Source organism: Carcharhinus amblyrhynchos, unplaced genomic scaffold, assembly GCF_965287045.1.
Source record: "Carcharhinus amblyrhynchos unplaced genomic scaffold, sCarAmb.v2.hapA scaffold_375, whole genome shotgun sequence".
In the NCBI taxonomy this organism is placed as follows: Eukaryota; Metazoa; Chordata; class Chondrichthyes; order Carcharhiniformes; family Carcharhinidae; genus Carcharhinus; species Carcharhinus amblyrhynchos.
The window spans coordinates 96,108-119,783 of record NW_027650115.1 but is presented as its reverse complement, the minus strand read 5'-3'; the positions used below and the strand labels follow the sequence as shown (position 1 = coordinate 119,783).

At 51.0% G+C, this 23,676-nt stretch overlaps 1 protein-coding gene and 1 non-coding gene across 5 annotated transcripts in view; both read right to left on the bottom strand.

Moving 5' to 3' along the window:
* LOC145339270 (dynamin-1-like protein) overlaps positions 1–13,766 on the bottom strand; it is a 29,511-nt gene extending 15,745 nt beyond the window's left edge. For 2 of the 4 annotated variants that reach the window (XM_080183680.1, XM_080183682.1), the window contains exons 1-8: positions 13,589–13,766; positions 11,653–11,803; positions 10,229–10,261; positions 9,086–9,132; positions 8,722–8,793; positions 7,474–7,560; positions 2,262–2,424; positions 206–326 (exon numbers count right to left, since the gene is read on the bottom strand). In XM_080183680.1, coding sequence (XP_080039806.1) covers positions 206–326; positions 2,262–2,424; positions 7,474–7,560; positions 8,722–8,793; positions 9,086–9,132; positions 10,229–10,261; positions 11,653–11,803; positions 13,589–13,690 — 776 coding nt within the window. In that variant the 5' untranslated portion in view covers positions 13,691–13,766. Of the gene's footprint in view, positions 1–205; positions 327–2,261; positions 2,425–7,473; positions 7,561–8,721; positions 8,794–9,085; positions 9,133–10,228; positions 10,262–11,652; positions 11,804–13,588 lie in introns of those variants that run through there. The other 2 variants (XM_080183681.1, XM_080183683.1) reach the window with 2 other exon arrangements.
* Positions 13,767–16,077: 2,311 nt separating this feature from the next.
* On the bottom strand, positions 16,078–16,149 carry trnae-uuc (transfer RNA glutamic acid (anticodon UUC)). Its single transcript has one exon. It is a non-coding gene; the product is annotated as a tRNA-Glu (tRNA).
* Positions 16,150–23,676: the final 7,527 nt, after the last annotated feature.

Genomic DNA, 23,676 nt, shown 5'->3' with positions numbered 1-23,676 from the left:
AGCACTCAGATATAGCACTTGGGGGCGAAGGGGATCAAAGGATATGCGGGGGGTGGGGAAGAAGGCAGGATCAGGCTATCGAGTTGGCTGATCAGCCATGATCATATTGAATGGTGGAGCAGGCTTGAAAGGCTGAATGGCCTCCTCCTGCTCCTATTCGGTGACATTAGATCACCACTAGATCTCCACAGGAATGAAACCTCACCTGTTTACCACTCCAATGATGCCAAGTTTTACAGGAATAACCCGTCCAGTAAGTACATCCATAGCGTCAGTGCCAGCATCCATCAGATCCAGCTTAGTGACAACTGCCAAAGTGCGACGGCCTGTGGAGAGGAGGGGAGAGAGAGAGACGCAGGGGGAGACACGGGGGGAGGTGCAGGGGGACGCACAGGCAGGGAGGGAGAGAGAGAGAGAGAAAGGGGGGGGCACAGGGAGGGAGAGAGAGAGAAAGACACAGGGAGGGAGAGAGAGAGACGGGGGGGGGAGAGAGAGAGAGAGAGAGACACACAGGGAGGGAGAGAGAGACACACAGGGAGGGAGAGAGAGACACACAGGGAGGGAGAGAGAGACACACAGGGAGGGAGAGAGAGACACACAGGGAGGGAGAGAGAGACACACAGGGAGGGAGAGAGAGAGAGACACAGGGAGGGAGAGAGAGAGAGAGACGGGGGGGGAGGGGGGGGGAGAGAGAGAGAGAGAGACAGGGAGGGGGAGAGAGAGACAGACACACAGGGAGGGAGAGAGAGAGAGAGAGAGACACAGGGAGGGAGAGAGAGACACACAGGGAGGGAGAGAGAGACACACACAGGGAGGGAGAGAGAGAGACACAGGGAGGGAGAGAGAGAGACACAGGGAGGGAGAGAGAGAGACACAGGGAGGGAGAGAGAGAGACACAGGGAGGGAGAGAGAGAGACACAGGGAGGGAGAGAGAGAGACACAGGGAGGGAGAGAGAGAGACGGGGGGGGGGGGAGAGAGAGAGAGAGAGACAGGGAGGGGGAGAGAGAGACAGACACACAGGGAGGGAGAGAGAGAGAGAGACACAGGGAGGGAGAGAGAGAGAGAGACACAGGGAGGGAGAGAGAGAGAGAGACACACAGGGAGGGAGAGAGAGAGAGAGACACAGGGAGGGGGAGAGAGAGAGACACAGGGAGGGAGAGAGAGAGAGACACAGGGAGGGAGAGAGAGAGAGAGACACAGGGAGGGAGAGAGAGAGAGAGACACAGGGAGGGAGAGAGAGAGAGAGAGAGAGACGGGGGGGAGGGGGGGAGAGAGAGAGAGAGAGACAGGGAGGGGGAGAGAGAGACAGACACACAGGGAGGGAGAGACAGACACACAGGGAGGGAGAGAGAGAGAGACACAGGGAGGGAGAGAGAGAGAGACACAGGGAGGGAGAGAGAGAGAGACACAGGGAGGGAGAGAGAGAGAGACACAGGGAGGGAGAGAGAGAGACACAGGGAGGGAGAGAGAGAGACACAGGGAGGGAGAGAGAGAGACACAGGGAGGGAGAGAGAGAGAGACACAGGGAGGGAGAGAGAGAGAGAGACACAGGGAGAGAGAGAGAGAGAGAGACACAGGGAGGGAGAGAGAGAGAGAGAGACACAGGGAGGGAGAGAGAGAGAGACACACACAGGGAGGGAGAGAGAGAGAGAGACACACACAGGGAGGGGGAGAGAGAGAGAGAGACACACACAGGGAGGGGGAGAGAGAGAGAGAGACACACACAGGGAGGGGGAGAGAGAGAGAGAGACACACACAGGGAGGGGGAGAGAGAGAGAGAGACACACAGGGAGGGGGAGAGAGAGAGAGAGACACACAGGGAGGGGGAGAGAGAGAGACACACAGGGAGGGAGACAGAGAGAGAGACACACAGGGAGGGAGACAGAGAGAGAGACACACAGGGAGGGAGACAGAGAGAGAGACACACAGGGAGGGAGACAGAGAGAGAGACACACAGGGAGGGAGACAGAGAGAGAGACACACAGGGAGGGAGACAGAGAGCGTCTCAGAGAGACACAGGGAGATGCAGGGAGAGGGAGAGACAGACACAGAGAGGGAGAGACACACAGAGGAGAGAGAGAGAGAGAGAGACAAAGATAAATATGGTGAGTCAGGCACACAGAATAGAGCAATGATCCAATCTCCAAAAAGCCAACAACAAAAAAACCTCTCAAACCCCAATAGCCCCCCCATCCAGCCCAACCCCAATCCGCATGCGCACACACACATAGCTACATTTCTCGACACACTAACAGCCTACCATCAGGGTCGACATCACGAGCCAGTTTCAGTGCCTCTGACGTGGCCATGTCAGTGTTTGCTGCAGTTACTGCCAGGATCAGGGAGTTGGGGTTACTGATGTACAGCCCCAACATTTCACGGATCTGATGTTCAATGTCAACAGGCTGGTCTCCGACTGGAACCTGAAATACATCATAATGTTCCGATCAAACACTCCCAGGACAGGTACAGCACGAGGTTAGATACAGGGTAAAGCTCCCTCTACACTGTCCCCCCATCAAACACTCCCAGGACAGGTACAGCACGGGGTTAGATACAGAGTAAAGCTCTCTCTACACTGTCCCCCATCAAACACTCCCAGGACAGGGACAGCACGGGGTTAGATACAGAGTAAAGCTCCCTCTACACTGTCCCCCATCAAACACTCCCAGGACAGGGACAGCACGGGGTTAGATACAGAGTAAAGCTCCCTCTACACTGTCCCCCCATCAAACACTCCCAGGACAGGTACAGCACGGGGTTAGATACAGAGTAAAGCTCTCTCTACACTGTCCCCCATCAAACACTCCCAGGACAGGGACAGCACGGGGTTAGATACAGAGTAAAGCTCCCTCTACACTGTCCCCCATCAAACACTCCCAGGACAGGGACAGCACGGGGTTAGATACAGAGTAAAGCTCCCTCTACACTGTCCCCCCATCAAACACTCCCAGGACAGGTACAGCACAGGGTTAGATACAGAGTAAAGCTCCCTCTACACTGTCCCCCATCAAACATTTCCAGGACAGGTACAGCACGGTGTTAGATACAGGGTAAAGCTCCCTCTACACTGTCCCCCATCAAACACTCCCAGGACAGGTACAGCACGGGGTTAGATACAGAGTAAAGCTCCCTCTACACTGTCCCCCCATCAAACACTCCCAGGACAGGGACAGCACGAGGTTAGATACAGGGTAAAGCTTTCCCTCCTGGCATCTGACTCCAAACACACTTCTATTCCTGCTTTCAATCTGGCTGGTTATTCACAAGGATACTCTCTGAACAGGAGCAGGAGTAGGCCATTCAGCCCCTCACGCAAGCTCTGCTATTTTATATTATGACTGGTCAGAATGCAGCCTCTATTGTCCTGTATAATCCTTGACTCCCTCCCCAGCCACCATTGTTCTTGAGGATGGAGGGATCCACAGACTAATGACTCAGAGGCACAGCAGTTAGCACTGCTGCCTCATAATGCCAGGGACCCGGTTTGATTGTGGCCCCGGGTCACTGTTTGTGTGGACCCTGTATGTTCTCCCCGTGTCTGCGTGGGTTTCCTCCCACCATCTGGGTTAGGTGGATTGGCCATGCTAAATTAATGTCAGGGGGATTAGCAGGGTGAATGTGCAAGGATACGAGGATAGGGCCCGGGTGGGATTGTGGTCAGTGCAGACTCGATGGGCCAAATAGCCTTCTTCTGCACTGTAGGATTCTATGAAAATCAGTCAGTCTTAAATGAGAGATCCCTTATTTTGAAACCACGTCCCTTAGTTCTAATCTGTCCCACAAGGGGTAACATTGTCGGGACGGGAAAGATTATATCTGGACTATTTTATAAAGGTGTTTTTCCCCTGTGCTGTTTGAAGTAGAAAATTGCTGAGCTAACACTACGTCGCCAGCTGGGGATCTTTAGCTGTCAGGATGGGGATTCTGGTCTGGTCCAGCTATTGCGGGTTGTGGTCTCCCATAATGGTGCTAATGGCCAAAGCATTCGCAGTCTGAATGCAGCAATTTTGACCAAAAGGACAGCAAAAGAGAGTTCACAAACAAAAGAAAATCCGCCTCCCATTAAATCTCGAGATTCCAGTCATCCCGTGTCCAACATTGAGGAGCTTTTGTTCCATGACCTTCCCTCAAGCTGCATTGAGATATTGTTCGTTGGAATTGAATTCCAGTAGTTACTGTCTGACCTCTGAATGTGAACAGAACTCCAGGCAGCAGCCTGCGCTGTCTGCCATCAAGCCAGTGGCAGCAGGGAGAATTCAGACCCTCATCAACCTGCTGGAACCTTTGGAACTCGTGCTTCCCGACTGACTCACTCTACAAGCTGTCTGTCATCATGGGGGCAGTCTGCAATCAGTCAGCCCATCCTCGGAAGGAACATTCCAGTTTATCCTGGACTCTGGACATGCATGAATTCCCTACTTGTACTTTTATTATACTAATGCCCTGAACCTTTTTCCTTATTCCCCATTTACTGTGAGCGTGTGAAAGGGGGTGGATATGGTGAAACACCTCACGTGTGTGTGTGTGTGTGTGTGTGTGTGTTTGTGTGAATGAGAGAGAAAATAAACCAACCCTTTTATTCTCATTTAACCTTGAGTCTGCTGCACAAGTTATCAGAGGATTTTAAGGTGAGAGGGGAAAGATTGGAAGGGGACCTGAGGGGCAACTTTTTCACACAAAAGGTAAAGCTGAAGTTTATTTATTAGAGTCACAAATAAGGCTTACATTAACACTGCAATGAAGTTATTGCGAAAATCATCTAGTTGCCACACTCCGGTGCCTGTTCGGTAGAGACAATTTAGCATGGCCAATCCACCTAACCCATACGTCTTTGGAGTGTGGGAGGAAACCTGAGCACCTGGAGGAAGCCCACAGACATGGAGAGAATGTGCAGACTCCGCACAGTGACCTGAGGCAGAAATTGAATGATGTGGAGATGCCGGTGCTGGACTGGGGTAAACACAGTAAGAAGTTTCACAACACCAAGTTGAAGTCCAACAATACCAAAATTATTTGGTACTAAATGCCACTAGCTTTTGGGGTTTTCCCCTTCGTCAGATGGGTGGGAGTTCTGATCACAAACAGAACATATAAAGGCACACACAGTTTACAGAATACCGATGTCTTCATTTTCAACAACCAGTTCTTCATCCAGACACACGGAACAGCCACAGGGACCAAATTTGCACCTCAATATGCTAACATCTTCATGCACAGGTTCAAACAAAACTTCTTCACCGTACACGACCTTCAACCGATGCTATACACTAGATGCATCGATGACATTTTCATCCTTTGGACTCATGGTGAACAGTCACTGAAACAACTAAATGATGATATCAACAAGTTCCATCCCACCATCAGATTCACCATGGACTATTCTCTGGAATCGGCTGCATTCTTGGACACACGCATCTCCATCAAGGACGGTCACCTCAGCACCTCACCGTACCGCAAGCCCGCAGATAACCTCACGATGCTCCACTTCTCCAGCTTCCACCCTAAACATGTTAAAGAAGCCATACCCTATGGACAAGCCCTCCATTTACACAGGAGCTGCTCAGATGAAGAGAATCGCAACAGACACCTTCAGACGCTGAAAGATGCCCTCCTAAGAATAGGATACGGCACTCGACTTATCGATTGACAGCCCCGACATGCCAGAGTGAAAAACTGCACCAACCTCCTCCGAAGACAAACAGGGGACACGGTGGACAGAGTACCCTTTATCATCCAGTACTTCCCCGGAGCAGAGAAGCTACGACATCTTCTCCAAAGTCTTCAACGTGTCATTGATGAAAACGAACATCTTGTCAAGGCCATCCCCACACCCCCACTTCTTGCCTTCAAACAACCGCACAACCTCAAACAGACCATTATCTGCAGGAAACTACCCAGCCTTCAGGAGAACAGTGACCATGACACCACACAACCCTTCCACAGCAACCTCTGCAAGGCATACCGGATCATTGACATGGATGTCATCATCTCATGTGAGAACACCACCCACCATGTACACGGTACATACTCTTGCAATTTGGCCAATGTTGTCTACCTGATATGTTGCAGGAAAGGATGTCCCGAAGCATGGTACACTGGGGAGACCATGCCGACGCAATGACAACAGATGAACGAACATCGCTCGACAATCACCAGGCAAGAGTGTTCCCTCCCTGTTGGCGAACACTTCAGCGGTCACGGGCCTCTGATCTTTGGGTAAGCGTTCTCCAAGGCGGCCTTCACGACACACGACAGCGCAGAGTCGCTGAGCAGAAACTGATAGCCAAGTTCTGCACACATGAGGACAGCCTCAACCAGGATCTTGGTTCATGTCACACTATCTGTAACCCCTACGACTTGCAAAATCTCACTAACTGTCCCGTCTGGAGACAATACACATCTCTTTAACCTATCACAGAATCCTACAGTGCAGAAACAGGCCTTTTGGCCCATCAAGACTGCACCAAACACAATCTCACCCAGGCCCTACCCCCATATCTATACATATTATACCCACTAACCCCTCTAACCTATGCATCCCAGGACACTAAGGGGCAATTTCTTAGTGTGGCCAATCAACCTAACCCGCACATCTTTGGACTGTGGGAGGAAACCGGAGTACCTGGAGGAAACCCACACAGACACAAGGAGAATGTGCAAACTCCACACAGACAGTGACCCAAGCCAGGAGTCGAATCCTGGTCCCTGGAGCTGTGAAGCAGCAGTGCTAACCACTGTGCTACCGTGCCGCCCAAATGCCAATATGCTTAATGCTATCTCCACTGACACTGTCTGTACCTTTAAGACTTGATTAGCTGTAAAGGCTCACATTCAAATCAGTATTCTGTAAACTGAGTGTGTGCCTTTATATGCCCTGTTTGTGATCAGAACTCCCACTCACCTGACGAAGGGACAAAGCCCCGAAAGCTAGTGGCGTTCACTACCAAATAAACCTGCAGGAATTGAACCCAGGTCCCTGGCACTGCGAGGCAGCAGTGCTAACCACCGTGCTGTCCGATTCCATTCCATTCCCCGCACAATAAATATCAATGTTCTGTTGTTCTTTCTGGCTGGTTGCTGTACCTGCAAACTAACATTTCACCGTTCATGTACGAGGATGCCCAGATCCTTCTGTACCTCCGAGTTCTCCATTTTATTAGCATACTGCTTTTCCTTGCCTATTTGGACAACTTCACATTTACCCACACTGTACTCTGCTAAATTTTAGCCTGTTCATGTCCATTGGCAGGCTCCTTATCTCCTCTTGACAACTACACAAGGTCACAGGTACTGAGCCGCACATGCCAGTCCCAGACCCACACAGGTGACTGAGCAGAATGTCTGACCAAAAAGCAGTCAATCCACTCGCAGAGGTTAAAGGGTGCGTCAGAGAATATCCTGGGGCACTTTTCCCCCTTCAGTCACTGACACCGCCAGGTGTCAAACATGCAACGGTATGAGTCAGTTACCTTGGTGATTCCCGGCAAATCAATGAGGGTCAGGTTCAGGACGGTTGACGAGTAAATCTTCAGGTGAATGGGTTCCGGACTGATCCCCTTCAAAACAGACAGAGAGAGAGAGAGAGGTAGCATGTTTAACAGCTGCCCACTACTGAGGGACACTGAGCTACAGAGCCCTGATCCTGAGGGACACTGAGCTACAGAGCCCTGATCCTGAGGGACACTGAGCTACAGAGCCCTGATCCTGAGGGACACTGAGCTACAGAGCCCTGACCCTGAGGGACACTGAGCTACAGAGCCCTGACCCTGAGGGACACTGAGCTACAGAGCCCTGATCCTGAGGGACACTGAGCTACAGAGCCCTGATCCTGAGGGACACTGAGCTACAGAGCCCTGATCCTGAGGGACACTGAGCTACAGAGCCCTGATCCTGAGGGACACTGAGCTACAGAGCCCTGACCCTGAGGGACACTGAGCTACAGAGCCCTGACCCTGAGGGACACTGAGCTACAGAGCCCTGACCCTGAGGGACACTGAGCTACAGAGCCCTGACCCTGAGGGACACTGAGCTACAGAGCCCTGACCCTGAGGGACACTGAGCTACCGAGCCCTGACCCTGAGGGACACTGAGGGATTCTGAGCCACAGAGCCCTGATCCCATCACAGGGAATTACAGAACACGGGCATCTCACCCGGGGAGTCAATCACTCCCCCTTGCTGGGTGACAGAGGCAGAGTTGATCCCTGATGGTGAGTTACTCGGGGAAGTTGATCCCTGATGGCGAGTTACTCGGGGGAGGGAGTGGATCCCTGGTGATGAGTCACTCGGGGGAAGTTGTTCTTTATTCATTCATGGATTGTGGGTATCACTGGGCAAGACCACTATTTATTTCCCATCCCTTATTGCCCCATGAACTGAGTGTCTCTCCTGGGCATTTCAGAGGGCAGCTGAGAGTGAACCACATTGCTGTGGCTCTGGAGTCACATGTAGGCCAGATCAGGTAAGGACGACAGATTTCCTTCCCTAAAGGACATTAGTGACCCAGATGGGTTTTTCCAACAATCGACAAGGTTTGATGATTAGTCATCAACAGACTTTTAATTCAACCTGGTGCCATGGTGGGGTTTGAACCCATGTCCCCAGAGCAGTACTCTGGATCTCTGGATGACTAGTCCAGTGACAATAGCACTATGCCATAACCTCGAGAAGGCTGGTGGATGTGAAAGACATTGAGGATGAATGAGTTATGAATGATACCTTGTTGCTTCCTGTCATACGCTCAGTCTCGCTCTCAATCTCCTGGCGAATCTCATCGAAATCAGTGAATATCTGTGAAAACATATGAGCAAGTGTGAAGACTCCTCACACACTGCCCGGCTCCCCCTCCACCATCACAGCCCTGCAGCCTCCCATCAAGCCTCCTCCAACACTAACAGCAGCCGTGAGCAAAGACAACACACCCCACCCCTCAACACCTTTCCCACCTGCACAGTCCGCCCTAGTATCAGTCTGTTCCAGGGTGGTAAGGGCAATGGGAAATGTGACAGGAATGGGGAGAACAACAAGGGGGGGGGGGGGGGGGGGGAAGGACAAGCAGTGGAATGTGGGAGGGAGCAATTACCTTGTTCTTGCAGTGTAGAAATGTTCCCCACTCATCCGCAACAATACCTGGCAATGGAAAACAACACTATCATCCACTGGAATATCTCCCACTTCCCAACCCTGTCCCTGTATCCCAGGGTCAAAACTCCTATTCCCAACCCTGTCCCTGTATCCCAGTGTAAATATTCCTATTCCCAACTCTGTCCCTGTATCCCAGTGTCAAAACTCCTATTTCCAACCCTGTCCCTGTATCCCAGTGTCAAAACTCCTATTTCCAACCCTGTCCCTGTATCCCAGTGTAAATATTCCTATTCCCAACTCTGTCCCTGTATCCCAGTGTCAAAACTCCTATTCCCAACCGTGTCCCTGTATCCCAGTGTCAAAACTCCTATTCCCAACTCTGTCCCTGTATCCCAGTGTCAAAACTCCTATTCCCAACTGTGTCCCTGTATCCCAGTGTCAAAACTCCTATTCCCAACCGTGTCCCTGTATCCCAGTGTCAAAACTCCTATTCCCAACTCTGTCCCTGTATCCCAGTGTCAAAACTCCTATTCCCAACTGTGTCCCTGTATCCCAGTGTCAAAACTCCTATTCCCAACTGTGTCCCTGTATCCCAGTGTCAAAACTCCTATTCCCAACCGTGTCCCTGTATCCCAGTGTAAATATTCCTATTCCCAACTCTGTCCCTGTATCCCAGTGTCAATATTCCCAATCCCATTCCCAACCCCGTCCTGACTCTGCCGTGGCTCTGATCCCCTCCCTCCCGGTGATCCCCATGTAGAACACTCAGCCTGTGAACACACATAGGAGAAGCAGTGAGTCAGCGTGGAGCAGATGGAAGAGTTGTGGAGGGACAGGTTTTCCCAAGGAATATCCCACACTGATAAACAGTTTTCCCAGCTCCCCAGCAGCAGTGGTACGGAGAGTTGCCCCTGCCCGAGCACCCCCAACCCCCACTAGCCATGCAGACTTGATCAGCACCCAGGAGGGAGTGGCACATCAGCGATTAGCACAGATCTCACAGCAGGACTGGAGGATATGAAAGGGGTTTGGTTTTTTAGACTCAGGGCGGGATCGGTGGGGCCAGGAATGAAACAAGCAGTGAGGTGGAGTGAGTGAACAAACAGGCGGTGACACTGACGGAAGGAGATCAGAAGCAGACCTGAGGAAGAAGGTCGAGAGAGGCGGCCTTCACCTGTGGAGCAGAATGAAAGAAACAGAAGCAGCTTTCAGCAAACAGCTCTCACACTCAAGAAAAAGCACAAAGCAGGAAACGAATGGCGGAGAAAACCACAGCTCCCAATTTCCAGATGAGCAGTAGCTGGCCATTCAGCTCCTCACACCAGTCACTCCATCAGAGCATGACTGAACTGTGAACTAATGGCATAACCCTGAATATTGTCCCTTAAATCAATCTCCAGTTTAAAATTAGATTTGGCCATAACCACCCATTATATTGGCCGTAGTATCTTGAAGAATTACACAGCTCTTTAATCTTCTGAATTCCAAATTCAACCTGTAAACCTCAGCATCGACCCTCCCACAGTGCGGCGCACCCTCAGCACTGACCCTCCCTCAGTGCGGCGCTCCCTCGGCACTGACCCTCCCACAGTGCGGCGCTCCCTCAGCACTGACCCTCCCACAGTGCGGCGCTCCCTCAGCACTGACCCTCCCACAGTGCGGCGCTCCCTCGGCACTGACCCTCCCACAGTGCGGCGCTCCCTCGGCACTGACCCTCCCACAGTGCGGCGCTCCCTCGGCACTGACCCTCCCACACACAGTGCGGTGCTCCCTCGGCACTGACCCTCCCACAGTGCGGCGCTCCCTCGGCACTGACCCTCCCACAGTGCGGCGCTCCCTCACAGCACTGACCCCCCCCACTGTTCGGCGCTCCTTCAGGACTGGGAGAATTGGTCTGGAGTACACGCTAAGTCTGTGGGATGAGTCTGGGTCGTGACGAATTTACTGTCCAAGTTTCTTGAGAACATGTGGTGCCTTTTAAAATTCATTCTTGGGACATGGGTGTCGCTGGCTGGGCCACTATTTAATGCCCATCCCTTGGAGGGCAGTTGAGAGTCAACCACATTGCTGTGGCTCAGGAGTCCTTACATGGTCTGAAGGCCAGACTGGGTAAGAATAGCAGATTTCCTTCCCTAAAGGACATGAGTGAACCAGATGGGTTTTTCCGACAATCGACAATAGTTTCATGGTCATCAGTAGATTCTTAATTCCAGCTATTTTTATTGAATTCAAATTTCAACATCTAGCATGGGGGGATTCGAACCCGGGTCCCCAGAACATTAGCTAAGTTTCTGGATTAATAATCTAGTGATAATACCACTAGGCTCCATAAGGGTAAATAGTCAACGTGGTAAAAGTTAGGGCAGGCTGCACCTTGCTGGAATGCCCTGGTGAGTAGAGACTGGCAACATTCAGAGCAAAGTGCCAGAATTAGCAAAATGCTGACTAAAACCTTGAGGAGCCTTGAGCTGAGAGTTGCTTCCCTCCTGGCTACACTGTTCCATCATTACACAATTGCTGGATTATTCCACATTCTGTTGTCAGAACGTACAGCGTGTTCCTCACCAGTATCGCCACTTGCTGCCAGTTTCCGCTCCTCGGCCGATGCGACATTCACTAGCTGGAGGATGAGGGGCCTGCGGGTCACAATGCCTGAGCCACGTGGGAGGAAATCTCTGCCCACGATGCTCTCCAATACTGAACTCTTCCCGCTACTCTGTTCACCAAGAGAGAGAAACAGGAGAACTTTCAGCACCATTATCACGACACAGCAACCCCAGCTGTGGGGTAGTAACTGCTTCAATTCAACTGATACAAGAAGTGGCAAATGCCCTTGCACCGAATACCCCTCACACCGAATACCAATCACGCTCCTCGCACTTCCCCATCACTGACCACTCCAAAGGGTGAGGCAGACACACACTCCTGACACCACGCCCCACCACCGGCATCCAAGTGACCTAGCACTTACCCCACAAATCTCTCCCTTCCCTCCACCACTCGTTGTTATCATGTCCCCTCCTTAATCGCTCCCACTCCGCTATATCCGCCTATCCCACTCTCTCCCCCTCCATCCCAGTCCCCCTCTCCCCCTCCATCCCAGTCCCTCTCTCCCCCTCCATCCCAGTCCCCCTCTCCCCCTCCATCCCAGTCTCCCTCTCCCCCTCCATCCCAGTCTCCCTCTCCCCCTCCATCCCAGTCCCCCTCTCCCCCTCCATCCCAGTCCCTCTCTCCCCCTCTCCCCTCCGTCCCAGTCCCTCTCTCCCCCTCTCCCCTCCATCCCAGTCCCTCTCTCCCCCTCTCCCCTCCATCCCAGTCCCTCTCTCCCCCTCCACCCCAGTTCCCCCTCTCCCCCTCTATCCCAGTCTCTCTCTCTCTCTATCCCAGTCTCTCTCTCTCTCTCTCTCTCTATCCCAGTCTCTCTCTCTCTCTCTCTCTCTATCCCAGTCTCTCTCTCTCTCTCTATCCCAGTCTCTCTCTCTCTCTATCCCAGTCTCTCTCTCTCTCTCTCTCTCTCTATCCCAGTCTCTCTCTCTCTCTCTCTCTATCCCAGTCTCTCTCTCTCTCTCTCTCTCTATCCCAGTCTCTCTCTCTCTCTCTATCCCAGTCTCTCTCTCTATCCCAGTCTCTCTCTCTCTCTATCCCAGTCTCTCTCTCTCTCTATCCCAGTCTCTCTCTCTCTCTCTATCCCAGTCTCTCTCTCTCTATCCCAGTCTCTCTCTCTCTCTCTCTCTATCCCAGTCTCTCTCTCTCTATCCCAGTCTCTCTCTCTCTCTATCCCAGTCTCTCTCTCTCTCTATCCCAGTCTCTCTCTCTCTCTATCCCAGTCTCTCTCTCTCTCTATCCCAGTCTCTCTCTCTCTATCCCAGTCTCTCTCTCTCTCTATCCCAGTCTCTCTCTCTCTCTCTATCCCAGTCTCTCTCTCTCTCTCTATCCCAGTCTCTCTCTCTCTCTATCCCAGTCTCTCTCTCTCTATCCCAGTCTCTCTCTCTCTCTCTCTATCCCAGTCTCTCTCTCTCTATCCCAGTCTCTCTCTCTCTCTATCCCAGTCTCTCTCTCTCTCTATCCCAGTCTCTCTCTCTCTCTATCCCAGTCTCTCTCTCTCTCTATCCCAGTCTCTCTCTCTCTATCCCAGTCTCTCTCTCTCTCTATCCCAGTCTCTCTCTCTCTCTCTATCCCAGTCTCTCTCTCTCTCTCTATCCCAGTCTCTCTCTCTCTCTCTATCCCAGTCTCTCTCTCTGTCTATCCCAGTCTCTCTCTCTCTCTCTATCCCAGTCTCTCTCTCTCTCTCTATCCCAGTCTCTCTCTCTCTCTCTATCCCAGTCTCTCTCTCTCTCTCTATCCCAGTCTCTCTCTCTCTCTATCCCAGTCTCTCTCTCTCTCTATCCCAGTCTCTCTCTCTCTCTCTATCCCAGTCTCTCTCTCTGTCTATCCCAGTCTCTCTCTCTCTATCCCAGTCTCTCTCTCTCTATCCCAGTCTATGTCACTATCTCTCTCTGACCTGACTTCCCACCACCACGATCTGAGGCAGTTGGATGATCTCTGCCGCCACCGTGCTGAAAATCTCCTGCAGCTTGTTGATGACAGGGATCAGAGTCTCCATGTCCCCGGCTGCAGGCTGCTCTCTCCCGGGCCTCCCGCTCTCCTCAGCCCGTTCAAACTCCAACCGGCTCCGCAGCCCCGCGCCAGGCCCTGCGCGACTGCCATTGGTCAATGCACCCATCAATCAGCCCCGGGACCGGCCCTCTCCCACTACCATTGGCCAATGCACCCGTCATTCAGACCCAGGGCAGGTCCTCTCCCACTACCATTGGACAATGCACCCGTCAATCAGCCCCTGGGCACCGGCTCTCCCCCACTGCTATTGGACAATGCACCCGTCAATCAGCCCGGGTCGGCCCTGTGAGATCGCCATTGGTCAATGCACCCTCAATCAGCCCAGAGCCCGACTCTCCCCCACTGCCATTGGTCAAGCCACCCGTTAATTAGCCCCTGTCCCCTGCCTCCCCATTACTATTGGTCAATGCACCCGTCAATCAGCTCCGGGCCCGGCCCTCTCCTGCTACCATTGGGCAATATATCCGTCAATCAGCCCCGCTCCCCTGGCCTCTCTCACTGCCATTGGTGAATGCACCTGTGAACAGGCCCCGAGCCCTGCGCGACTCCCATTGGTTGACATATCCGTCAATCAGCAGATTTACGCCCCGCGCCCGGCCTGCGGAACTGCTATTGGTCCGTGCACATGTCAATCAGGGCCGGACCAGCCCTTCCCCAACTCCCATTGGTCAATCACAGAACGTGCGGGTGGCGTGAGAATGCCCACCTGCCCCCCATTCCTGAGGGTCTGTTGCCCCCAGTCCTGGGGGAGGAGGAAATGACCCCCCCCATTCCTGAGGGTCTGTTGCCCCCAGTCCTGGGGGAGGAGGAAATGACCCCCCCCCATTCCTGAGGGTCTGTTGCCCCCAGTCCTGGGGGAGGAGGAAATGACCCCCCCCTATTCCTGAGGGTATGTTCCCCCCAGTCCTGGGGGAGGGGGGAGGGAGGATGACCCCCCCCGTTCCTGAGGGTCTGTTACCCCCAGTCCTGGGGGAGGGGGGAGATGACCCCCCCCTATTCCTGAGGGTCTGTTACCGCCCCCCAGTCCTGGGGGAGGAGGAAATGACCCCCCATTCCTGAGGGTCTGTTACCGCCCCCAGTCCTTGGGGGAGGGGAAATGCTCCCTTTCCTGAGGGTCTGTTACCGCCCCCCAGTCCTGAGGGAGGGGGAAATGCTCCCTTTCCTGTGGGTGTGTTATCCCCCAGTCCTGGGAGAGGGGGAAGTGGTGACCCCCCCATCTTCCTGAAGTTCTGTTACCCCCCCAATTTTGGGAGAAGGGTGAAATGACCCCCCCCCATTCCTGAGAGTCTGTTACCCCCAATCCTGGTGGGGATGGGGAAATGACCCCCCCATTCCCGAGGGTCTGTTATCCTCTCAATCATGGGGGAGGGGGAAGTGACCCCTCCCCCATTCCCAAGGGTCTGTTACCCCCCACCGAATCATGGGGGGAGGGGGAAATTCCCCCCCCATTCCGGACGGTCTTTTACCACCCAATCATGGGGGGGAGGGCGAAGAGACCCCCATTCTGGAGGATGTGTTACTCCCAATTCTGGGGGAGGGGGAAATGATCCCCAATCCTGAGGGTCTGTTACCCCTGACCCTCAGTGAGGAGAATGCCCCTCCCCCCCCTCCTGAGTGTCTGTTACCCCCCAAATCCTGAGGGGAATGGGAAATGATACCCCCATTCCTGGGGGGGGAGTCTGTTACCATCCCCCACCCGCCCCCCCCACCCCGTGCACAATCCAGGGGTCAGCTAGCAGTGAAATGTCACCTCTTGTCAGCTTAGAGCTAATCAACCCCCTCACTGTCCCCATTTCCCCCATTCTCCCTCACCTCTGCCCATTTCACCCCCCCCCCCCGTTTGTTTGTAAATCGTCGACTTGGAACAGTGTGGGTGCTCCTGTGGAGATGAGGGGCACAGCTTATTCAATAGCACAGCAGGTTCAAGGGGCTGAATGGCCACCTCCTGCTCAGAACTGATGTTTTTCCCTATCAGGAGGCAGACGTGTTGATTGACCCGACTGTGCACGCTCCACCACACAACAGATTCTCAGACAGGTCTCTCTATGCTCAGCACACGCTGCAAACGGTCTCAGGAGTCCGGGTGAACTGTGGGAGATGCTATCTACTCTGGCTACTCTGAGAGCGGCACTGCTTCGAGAAGGGAGCTCACTACTGCCTCCTCTCGGGCAAACAGCAGCCAGCAACAAATGGTCCCCTTGTCAGCGATTGCACATCCTGTGGGGGGGATGAAAAAAAACGATTTCTCCTGCTCCCTGTCGGATTGCAGTTATGGTGTGCTGTCCCTTTAAGAGCTGGCACGAGCGAGCGAGGCAGCAGGAAAAGCAGCCCCGGCTCTGGCTAATCTGCAGGCTGCCTCAGAAAAGATTGACATTCCCACACCGGGAGTCGAACCCGGGCCGCCTGGGTGAAAACCAGGAATCCTAACCGCTAGACCATATGGGAACTGAATGACAGCTGGAGACACTAAGATTACACACTCACACAGGTGCTCACATACACACAAACATTACATATTCACACACACACAGGTTTATATACACACTAACATTACACACACACAGACAGGCTCACACACATTACACACACACAGGCTTATATACACACTGACATTACACACACACAGGTTTATGTACACACTGACATTACACACACACAGGTTTATATACACACTAACATTACACACACACACAGGGTCATACACACAAACATTACACACTCACCCAGACAGGCTTATATACACACTGACATCACACACACACACACACATACACAGGTTTACATACACACTAATATTACACACATACACACACAGACAAGCTCTTACACACAAACATTACACACACAGACAGGCTTATATACACACTGACATTACACACACACAGGTTAATATACACACTAACACACACAGACAGGCTCACACACACACTAACATTACACACTCACACAGACAGGCTCACACACGCATATTACACACAGACAGGCTCACACACATACACACACACACACACACAGGCTTATATACACACTGACTTTAGATACACACACACACATTACACTCACACAGACAGGCTCGTACACCCACACACACACACTGTCATTACACATTCATGATGTGGAGATGCTAGCGTTGGACTGGGGTAAAGATAGTAAGAAGTATCACAACACCAGGTTAAAGTCCAACAGATTGGATTTTAAGCTGGTGTTGTGAGGCTTCTTACTGTGATTACACATTCACACAGACAGGCTGATACACACACGCACACACAGACGTTTTCTCTCTCACACACACACATACACACACAGGTTCTTACACATTTACACAGACACACACACTGACATTACACACTCAACAGCAAGTTATGGCCCTGCTTGCAGTCACACTGATCGCTGCTGCAGACACACACACAGACACTCAGACACAGACACACTGACAGATTTACACACACACACTCACATAAAGACATTCACACACATTGTCTCACACACACAGATAGGCTCACAAACACAGACATACTCAAACAGATAGGCACACACACACTCTCACAGAGACAGGCTCACATACACACACGCAGATACACACACAAACACACACTCACCCACATAGAGGCGCACTCACAAACACACACACACTTATGCAGACAGGCTCACATACACATTCACAGGCAGACACACACATTCACAAACACACACACAGACACGCACAATCACGTCCACTTCCCCACCCATCTGTCCCACTGCATAATCTCCACAAGCCGCAACCATCTGCTTCAGCAGTTTGATTGTCTTCATTTAACTTGGTTCCCCAGGAACATATCCCAGATAGCTGAGTGAAATTAAATAGAATCAGGATCACAAACTACATCCAATCCATCTGCTCCGTCCCAGAGTTTCTACCCCATGCTAGTCTCAACTCACCCACTCTTTCCATCTCCTCCAGTTGCTTCTCCTCCTTTTCCTTTCTCCAGCTCCCAACCTCCTTAAACACAGAGGCTATTCAGCCACGTGTTGCTTCACTTAAAACAGCTCCTCAGCCCTTCCTATTGTTGAGAAAAAAATCTCAATCTGTCCAACCTTTACTGATAACTGGAACCCCCCAGCTCTGATATAGAGTCATAGAATGTCTACAGTGCAGAAGGAGGCCATTTGGCCCATCAGACCTGCATTGACCCAACCATATCCCCATAACCTCACATATTTACTCTTTAGTTCCCGACAATAAGTGACAATTTATCATGGTCAATCCATCTAACCCACACATCTTTGGACACTAAGGGGCAATTTAGCATGGTCAATCCATCTAACCCACACATCTTTGGACACTAAGGGACAATTTAGCATGGCCAATCCACCTAACCTACATATCTTTGGACACTAAGGGGCAATTCAGCATGTCCAATCTACCTAACCCATACATCTTTGGACACTAAGGGACAATTTAGCATGGCCAATCCACCTAACCCACATATCTTTGGACATTAAGGGACAATTTAGCATGGCCAATCCACCTAACCTACATATCTTTGGACATTAAGGGACAATTTAGCATGGCCAATCCACCTAACCTGCACATCTTTGAACACTAAGGGGCAATTCAGCATGGTCAAGCTACTTAACCTGCACATTTTTGGACATTAAGGGCCAATTTAGCACAGCCAATCCCCCTAACCTATGCATCTTTGGAATGTGAGAGGAAACTGGAGCACCTGGACAAAACCCACACAGACATGGGGAGGATGTGCAGATTTTGCATATACATTGACCCAAGCCAGGACTTGAACCCAGGTCCCTGGCGCTGTGTAGCAGCAATTCTAACCACTGTGCCGCCGTGCTGGGAAATCAGGGATTGTGTTGAAGAGGAGGTATATAAATAGGCCAGAGAAACCAGCCAACCTGGGGACTGGGAGAAATTTAAAATCCAGCAGAGGAGGACAGAAGGGTTTAATTCAGAAGGGGGAAAAAAAGGATATGAAAGTAAGCTTGCAGTAAACATAAAAACTGACCGGTAAAGCTTTGGTAGATATGTGCAGAGGAAAGGTCTGGTGAAGACAAATGTAGGTCCCTTACAGTTAGAATCAGGGATTCATAATGGGCAACAAAGTGATGTTCCCCGCGAGCTTACTTTCATACTCTATTTTTCCCTTCTTCATCAATCCCTTGGTCCTCCTTTGCTGAATTTTAAGCTGCTCCTAATCCTCAGGCCTACTGCTTTTTCTTGCCAATTTGTAGACTTCTTCCTTGACTCTGATATTATCTCTAATTTCCCTCGTAAGCCATGGTTTGGCCACAATTCCCTGACCACTCTTGCACCAAAAAGGAATAAACAGCTTCTGGAGTTTCACTTATTTGTTCTTTAAATTCCTGCCATTGCCTGTCCACTGCCTCTCCTTTCAGTAATGTTTCCCAGTCCATCATGGCCAATTCATGCCTCATACCATCATAGTTACCCTTACTGAGATTCAGGACCCTGGTCTCCAAATCAATTACATCATTATCCACCATATAATGGTCACTCATAGAATCCTTACAGTACAGAAGGAGGCCATTCAGCCCATTGAGTCTGTACCGACCACCATCCCATCCAGGCCCTATTCCCGTAACCCCACATTTTTACCTCACTAATCCCCCGATACTAAGGGACAATTTAGCACGGCCAGTCCACCTAACCGGCACACCTTTGGACTGTGGGAGGAAACCGGAGCACCTGGAGGAAACCCACGCAGACACGGGGAGAACGTGCAGACTCCACACGGACAGTGACCCAGCAGTGCTAACCACTGTTCCAATGTGCCACCCTCTCCAAAGGCTCTCTCACAACTAGATAATCCTTTCTAGTGACACAGCCTCAAGATAAGGGGGGGGGCAGTTTAGATCAGAGTTGAGGAGGAACTTCTTCACTCAAAGGGTGGTGAATCTCTGGAATTCTCTGCCCGTTGAAGTGGTGGAGGCTGCCTCGCTAAATATTTTTAAGTCACGGGTAGATAGGTTTCTGATAGACAAGGGAATTAAGGGAGAAAGCGGGAAAGTGGAACTGGTCCACTTCAGATCAGCCATGATCTTATTGAATGGCGGGGCAGGCTCGAAGGGCTAGATGGCCGACTCCTGCTCCTATTTCTTATGTTCTTTCTCATTGCACAACAACCAGTCCAAGAGGGCCTGTTCGCTTGATGTTCTTCAATGTATTGCTCCAGAAAAGTACGCACTCCAGAAATTCCTCCTCTGTTGTACCGTGACTAATTTGACTCTCCCAATCTATTGGCAGATTGTAGTCACCCATTATCACAGATGTTCCTTTAACACGTACATCTCTGATTTCACATCTAATGCTTTTCTCAACATTACCACTACAGTTTGATGGTCTGTGTACCACCCCTTATTGTTGCTTAACTCGACCCATACAGATTCCACATCATCGATGTTAATATCCTTCCTCAATATCACATCAATATCATCTTTAATCAACAATACAACTCCATCACCTTTTCCTTTCCGTCTGTTCTCCCCAAACACTGAATAACCCTCAATGTTCAGTTCCTATCCTTGGTTACCATGGAGCCACATCTCCATAATGCCAATTATATCACACTCCTTTACATTTACTAATTCATCCATTTTATTTTGAGTGGAGTCTGTTTAGGATTCACTCCCGGACAGTGAGGCCTGATTAGGGTTCACTCCCGGACAGTGAGGCCTGATTAGGATTCACTCCCGGACAGTGAGGCCTGATTAGGATTCACTCCCGGACAGTGAGGCCTGTTTAGGATTCACTCCCGGACAGTGAGGCCTGATTAGGATTCACTCCCGGACAGTGAGGCCTGTTTAGGATTCACTCCCGGACAGTGAGGCCTGATTAGGATTCACTCCCGGACAGTGAGGCCTGATTAGGATTCACTCCCGGACAGTGAGGCCTGCTTAGGATTCACTCCCGGACAGTGAGGCCTGATTAGGATTCACTCCCGGACAGTGAGGCCTGCTTAGGATTCACTCCCGGACAGTGAGGCCTGCTTAAGATTCACTCCCGGACAGTGAGGCCTGATTAGGGTTCACTCCCGGACAGTGAGGCCTGTTTAGGGTTCACTCCCGGACAGTGAGGCCTGATTAGGATTCACTCCCGGACAGTGAGGCCTGTTTAGGGTTCACTCCCGGACAGTGAGGCCTGTTTAGGATTCACTCCCAGACAGTGAGGCCTGATTAGGATTCACTCCCGGACAGTGAGGCCTGATTAGGATTCACTCCCAGACAGTGAGGCCTGTTTAGGGTTCACTCCCGGACAGTGAGGCCTGTTTAGGGTTCACTCCCGGACAGTGAGGCCTGATTAGGATTCACTCCCGGACAGTGAGGCCTGATTAGGATTCACTCCCGGATAGTGAGGCCTGCTTAGGATTCACTCCCGGATAGTGAGGCCTGCTTAGGATTCACTCCCGGATAGTGAGGCCTGCTTAGGGTTCAATTTAGTGAGTAGTCAGGATCCGGAATGACTGCCTGAGATGGTGATTGTGGCTTTAAACGGCAATTGAGTCTTTATGTGTAAATGAACAATGTGCATGTCTTGGGGGACTAAGGGGAGTGGGATTCGGTAAATCACTTTCACAGTGAGCGAGTACAGATACAATGGGCCGAATGGCCTCTTTCTACACTGAACCAATTCTGCGATTGTGCTCATTATTTAGTTGCGGAAAGATGTGAGAAGACTGGAGCAGGGGCACATGGTCATTGTGCCACACATCCCATGTAATAAGACCATAAGACACAGAAGCAGGATTAGGCCACTCAGCCCATCGAGTCTGCTCCCCCATTCAGTCATGGCTGATATTTTTCTCATCCCCCATTCTCCTGCCTTTTCCCCATAACCCCTGATCCCCTTATTAATCAGGAACCTATCTATCTCTGTCTTAAAGACACTCAGTGACCCGGCCTCCTCTGCGGCAAAGAGTTCCACACATTCCCCACTCTTTGGCTGAAGAAATTCCTCCTCATCTCTGTTTTAAAGGATCGTCCCTTTAGCCTGAGGTTGTTCCCTCTGGTTCTAGTTTTTCCTACTAGTGGAAACATCCTCTCCACGTCCACTCTATCCAGGGCCCTCGCAGTATCCTATAAGTTTCAATAAGATCCCCCCTCATCCTTCTAAACTCCAACGAGTACAGACCCAGAGTCCTCAACCCGTTCCTCGTACGACAAGCTCTTCATTCCAGGGATCATTCTTGTGAACCTCCTCTGGACCCTTTCCAAGGCCGGCAGATCCTTCCTTAGATGTGGGGCCCAAAACTGCTCACAATTCTCCAAATGGGGTCTGACCAGAGCCTTATACAGCCTCAGGAGTCCATCCCTGTTCCTGTATTCTAACCCTCTCGACATGAACGCTAACATTGCATTTGTCTTCCTAACTGCCGACTGAACCTGCACGTTAACCTTAAGAGAATCTTGAACAATGATTCCCGAGTCCCTTTGTGATTCTGATTTCCTGAGCATTTTCCCATTTAGAAAATAGTCTCTGTCTCCATTCCTCCTTCCAAAGTGCAGAACCTCACACTTTTCCACATTGTATTCCATCTGCCCCTTCTTTGCCCACTCTCCTAACCTGTCCAAGTCCTTCTGCAGCCCCCCTGCTTCCTCAATACTACCTGTCCCTCTACATATCTTTGTATCATCTGCAAACTTAGTAACAGTTCTTTCAGTTCCTTCCTCTAAATCGTTAGTGTATATTGTGAAAAGTTGTGGTCAAGGCACTGACCCCTGAGGCAGACCACTAGTCACCGGCTGCCATCCTGAGGAAGATCCCTTTATCCCCACTCTCTGCCTTCTGCCAGTCAGCCTCTATCCATGCCAGGATCTTACCCTGAACACCATGGGCACTTATTTAACAGTCTCCTGTGCGACACCTTGTCAAAGACCTTCTGGAAATGTAAATAAGTCACATCTACTGGTTCTCCTTTATCTAACTTCCTTGTTACTTCCTCAAAGATCTCTAACAGATTTGTCAGACAGGACCTCCCCTTGACAAAACCTTGCTGACTCAGTCCTACTTGATCATGCATTTCCAAATACTCTGCAATCTCATCTTTAATAAAGGGCTCTAAAATCTTGCCAATGAATGAAGTCAGGCTAACCTATAATTTCCCGTCTGCTGCCTCCCTCCCTTCTCCCAGCAGTGTTACATTCACTACTTTCCAGTCCTCTGGGACCCTCCCTGCCTCCACTGAAAGATTACCACCGATGTCTCCACAATTTCCTCAGCTATCTCTTTTCGAACCCTGGGGTGTAGTCTATCCGCTCCAGGTGATTTATCCACCTTCAGACCTTTCAGTTTCCCCAGAACCTTCTCCTTAGTGATGGCCACTACACCCACCTGTGCCCCCTGACTCTCCTGGAGATCTGGCACCTCACTGGTGTCTTCCACCATGGAGACTGATGCAAAGTAACTGTTCAGTTCCTCTGTCATTGCTTTGTTTCCTATTATTATTTCTCCAGCCTCATTTTCCAGTGGTTCAATGGCTATTTTTGCCTCTTTCTTACCTTTTATATATTGAAAAATACTTTTTCTATCTTCTATATGTCTAGATAGCTTCCACTCATATTTCGTCTTCTCCCCCCATTGCTTTTTTAGTTGTCCTCTGCTCACTTTTAAAGGCTTCCCGTAATCCTCGCCACTTTGTGAGCTTTTTCTTTTGCTTTTATACTGTCCTCGACTTCCCTCGTCAGCCACTGATGCCTCGTCCTCCCCTTCGCACATTTCCTCCTCCTTGGGATGAATTTCTGTTGTGCCTCCCGAATAACTCTCAAAAACTCCTGCTATTGCTGTCCTCCCCGGCAAGGCTCCCTTTCCAATCAACGCTGGGCCAGTTCCTCCCTCATGTCTTTGTAGTTATCTTGATTTAACTATAATACCGTTACATCTAATTCCAGCTTCTTCCTCTCACACTGCAGGGTAAATTCTATCATATTGTGGTCACTCTCCCGAAGGGTTCCTTCACC